Source organism: Saccoglossus kowalevskii, chromosome 9 (assembly GCF_978046115.1).
Source record: "Saccoglossus kowalevskii chromosome 9, keSacKowa6.1, whole genome shotgun sequence".
NCBI lineage: Eukaryota > Metazoa > Hemichordata > Enteropneusta > Harrimaniidae > Saccoglossus > Saccoglossus kowalevskii.
In genome coordinates, this window is record NC_140649.1 from 16,412,610 (window position 1) to 16,417,094 (window position 4,485).

General features: G+C 43.9%; 1 protein-coding gene across 1 annotated transcript; it reads left to right on the forward strand.

Moving 5' to 3' along the window:
- Positions 1-1,147: 1,147 nt before the first annotated feature.
- LOC144360225 (uncharacterized) lies at positions 1,148-4,275 on the forward strand. The gene has a single exon (XM_078013037.2). The coding sequence runs from the start codon at positions 1,148-1,150 to the stop codon at positions 4,022-4,024; it is 2,877 nt and encodes a 958-aa protein (XP_077869163.2). The 3' UTR covers positions 4,025-4,275.
- Positions 4,276-4,485: the final 210 nt, after the last annotated feature.

The window sequence follows — 4,485 nt, forward strand, 5'->3', positions numbered from 1 at the left end:
GTTCGTAATTCATCTGACTCTATTTATATCGTTACAAGTCCATTAGCCGCAAACACGACTCTCTGTTTAACTTATTACTCGTAGCGAACACGCGCGTTGCGTATGGCGCCACAGTAGTCACGCGACGCGCGTCCCAATTCCGTATGAAACAGAGAATTATTTGACACACGTTGTATACGTCGCGTGGGGCGGAGCGAAGACCACGGCGCTTTATCATTATTATGTATTCGTCCATATTCGTTCAATTGCCGGGTGTATATTTTAAATTCACACTGTAACCATTTGCACATCGTGTTTTATTAGGTGCGCATTAACAACGTGATACGACACCATGTTACCTATCAAATAATGGTATCGCCTGTAAAATTGGATTCACGCGTGTATAGTATAATAATAATAATAGATCTAGACTGTTTCAAGTTGCCATGACTACAGTGCGGCCCCTGATCGAATCACATATGTCTGGAGGCACATGATCGTCAACGTTATTTTTTTATTTTTGTGGTGGAAAGACAAGGTTGTGTGGACGAAATCGGCGCTGCCTAGTGGATGTGAGTGTATTCGGATATGGCATTGTGATCGGAAGTTCATCTAGTTGCTGATGCGGTGCTACTGAACACGGCGACGTTCGAGTGAGTTGGTGATAGCTGACACGTTTTCTAGTTGAGTGAAAATCTACAAATAATGTATGATATTCTTTGGCGTAGAGACGAAAGCACATCGATCTAGGAAACGCCGTAGCTTAGTTAGACATTCACCGTCCATGCTGTTGGTTGAATCTCATCATACACTAATACACTGCGCATGCGGTTGATGAAACAAGTAGGAATTACATAACACTACGGACAAGTTTAATGACTTGTTACGTCACAGGATGTACGTGATGTGTATTAAGTGTACAATTCCGACAAATTCAGATCGTCGTGTTATGTACATTACTCGATATAATGGATCCATGCTATGCAGCATATTAGACTAATGTGAAGTCACTTATCGTACGCCGAAGTCTCGGCGTATTTTTCTTCTTCTTATTAACGTAGCTTAATTCAACAAGCTGCGAGCCTGTTGCTATTTGGAGTGTATTCCGATACACACTTGCGATCCGGAGGAATATTGGACGCCATCTACATCACACGTTCGGTACAACATGGCGCTTCATAAAGCCGTAAAATGCAATCGACTGCAGCAGGTACGTTACTTGCTTGATTCGGAATTGTTTGTGGATATTGACGTTAATGCAATGGATGATGACAGTATGACACCGCTAATGCACTGTTGCATACTGGAACATGAGCGAACGTCTGTAAATATAGCCAAAGTTTTACTTAATCACGGAGCAGACATATCAACTAGCAGTAAAAACGGGACGAACTCGCTTGCACTGGCGTGTAGAATGAAGAAACGTGCTCTGGTGTCGTTATTTCTGTCGCACGACCCTTGTTTATTGAATGCACAAGACGCGAACGGCAACACCGTGCTCCATATATCAGCAAAGACGGGAGACAAGCAGATTATGCGGTTATTGTTGGAAATGTATAAGAAATATCGTGTGTCTGTGGATGTGATGAACCGAAATGGGGAAACGCCTTTGATACTGGCGACAAAGAACGGACACCTGGGATGTGCGAGATTGCTGGTTGTCAGTGGCAACGCTTCATTCACGATTAAAGACAATGTTGAGTTTCAAACAGCATTGGAATGGGCTCAAAAAACTGACAAAAACACGCCCGATGGGTTTTTCACCGATTTGGTTAAAGGGGTTTCATTCAAAGACCGACACTTACGTACGCTGTCTGCAGGGGCGGTCGAAAACGCAGACAGACTACCCTCAGTGCCAGATAGACCAAAATCAACAAGTTTTGCGACATCCCATGAACGACTACGCATTTCACAGTGCGGTACGGTGACGACGCTGATGAATACCGAATTTGAACACCCGCGACCGCCTCACATCGAAGTGATACAACTCTACGAGATGTACTGTGCGCAAAATTCAACATCATACAGACAGGCGGCGAAGGTAACGCCTCAGCCGGCACCATCCCCGGTTCCTACTACTGAAGATGATTCATCTACAGTGGATGCAGAAATACCCTGGTTGCCAGGGAAACTGTTGAGAAAGAAAAGTGCGAAGTGTGGAAAAAAAGGTTTGGGGGACTCGACAAGAAAACTCAACAACCTCTCATCGACAGCTCAGACTGTGCACGCATTAACCGCATTAAAACGAAAAACTCGGGGTTTGTTGCTTTTAAGCGATCAGATTCTCCCAAGAACACCACGGAAAGCAAAACCTCGAACGGATACTCCGGATGGAATGCCCAGTGATGAAGATAAGTCGAGCACATCGTCGCCTAGCAACTCTCAGAGTAGCAGACAGTCTCACGGAACGATCATAAAGAAAGTCAAAACCAAGAAGCCACCAAACACTGGTAAAAGCGAAGGCGATTCCGACAGCGGTGATTTTCGAAATTCACGAAGCAGTTCGCTTCCTGTAAGCAGACCTACAAGTGGGGAAAGTGAAAAGTCAAATTGCGAAAATACGAAAAAGAGCTATCTTCGAAAAAAAGATACACTTACATCCGTGGTTGCTAAGCTACAGGTGATTCAAAGCGAGTCTGAGTGCTCTCCCGAGCCTTCCCCGACGATTATCAATACACAGTCAGGAATACGTACAATATTACCGCGACATGACTCTGGTTTCAAAATCGCCGAGTCTCCTCCCGATGGCCAATTACACGGCATTGACAATGACTGTGTCTTAAAGACGGAAAATATGAATAAAGAGCCAGAGAACAGCGGGGATGGTTCAGTAGCAACAAGGATCAGGAGCGAAGATTTGAACAAAGGAGATAACGTTAAAAGTGAGAGACAGGTAAAACAAAAAGCAAAGAGGAAAGATATATTGAGACGCAGTCTGAGTAAACTGAGACTCGTTGACGGTCAAAATCCTTCACTGGCTGTGCTCAATGAAGGATTGCAGAGCAACAATTTCCCTCGTATAACGGACTCTAATGACGAAGCAACAACACCGCGAATGCTAAGTACATTTCCTTTAGAACGAGATTCGACTTTTTTCAAAAACAGATGCAGCGATTCATGCCAGGGAAGCCCCCGTACGACGACAACCGATCAGGGAGTTTTTAAATTCCCGCGGGGCCTTGATAGCCTTAAAAAGCCTGTCACGGTCCAGCAAAGGTCGCCAACATTAGTGGCGTTGGATATTCGAATACAAGAGTTAAAAGATGAGCTAAAGGTGATGAAAAAAAATTCTAGACTTTCGACTAAAGTACATGATGTATCGGCAACACCGGCATCACTGCCTTTGGGTGATTCGACCAGCCATTGGCAACGCGATTCAGCTAAAAAACATGATGAAAACAAGCACCATCCACTAAGTGCCAAGAAATCTGATAGCTCAGAAAGTGGAAAAAACGAAAGCTCTAGTCATGGTACAAACAAAAAGGACGCCCACGCTTTTGATTTAAAGAAACAGCGACGGGGGACTCGATCTGGACTCTCCTTGACAATAGACTTAGGGGAATTCAGGAGGCAACATGAAACTAAACATCACTCGAAAAGAAAGGGTAGACGGCGGAAAAGATTCGGCATCGAGTCGATTGAATATAGTAACCCCAACACAGACGATGTGAACATTCAGATTACTGTCGAAGACGATAGCGGTGTGCAAATCATAGATCACGAAGCCGAACAACAGAAACAGGAACACGAAAGACAACAAAAGAGAGCCAAAAGAGTGTTGGCATGGAAACTGAAACACCCGGCTCGCGCGCCTTCGCGATTACGCCAGGTGAAGGTATCCACATCACAAGCGCCGCGGCGCTCAAAAAATCAAGCATTGGCCAATTCACCGTTGAAAATCTACCTGAACAGCGAATCGAATCCATTGACGCGCGCACATCGCATGCCATCCGTTGGACAGACGCGGAAGAGAGTGTGCTCGGTGGCAGAAGCTAACAAAGTACAGATGCCGAAAGCAATCAAATCTCTATTTCGTGGAAAGTAGTATCTATAAGCGTTTTTATTGCGCTCACGAACAGTTAGTTAAAGATGTTAGTTTAGTTTATCGCTCAGTACCACTTTATTATGTATCCAGTAAATAGACATTATATAAAGTTTAACTTGACAGCAGTTGTTACTAAAGGGTCACCTATTTGAAATCTGGGGCTAGAGGATTTTTTTGTTTGCAAGTATTATATATACCTTACGCAGACGTTGTGTATTTTTTAGTTCTCGATTTTATCATGATTAATTACCGATTTCGTCCGTCCGTTGTCATTTTACAGACACTGCTTTGACCGATCACATTCGAATTTGACACACGTACAATGTATAATGACTCACATATGCACACCAATTTTCATTACCATTTGATGACAAGTATGGCTCAGTTGCGGCCATTTTGGTCAGATACTTAAAAGTGTCAGGGACCGCTCCGCAGAATGAACAGCATTTAAACTTCGTGTC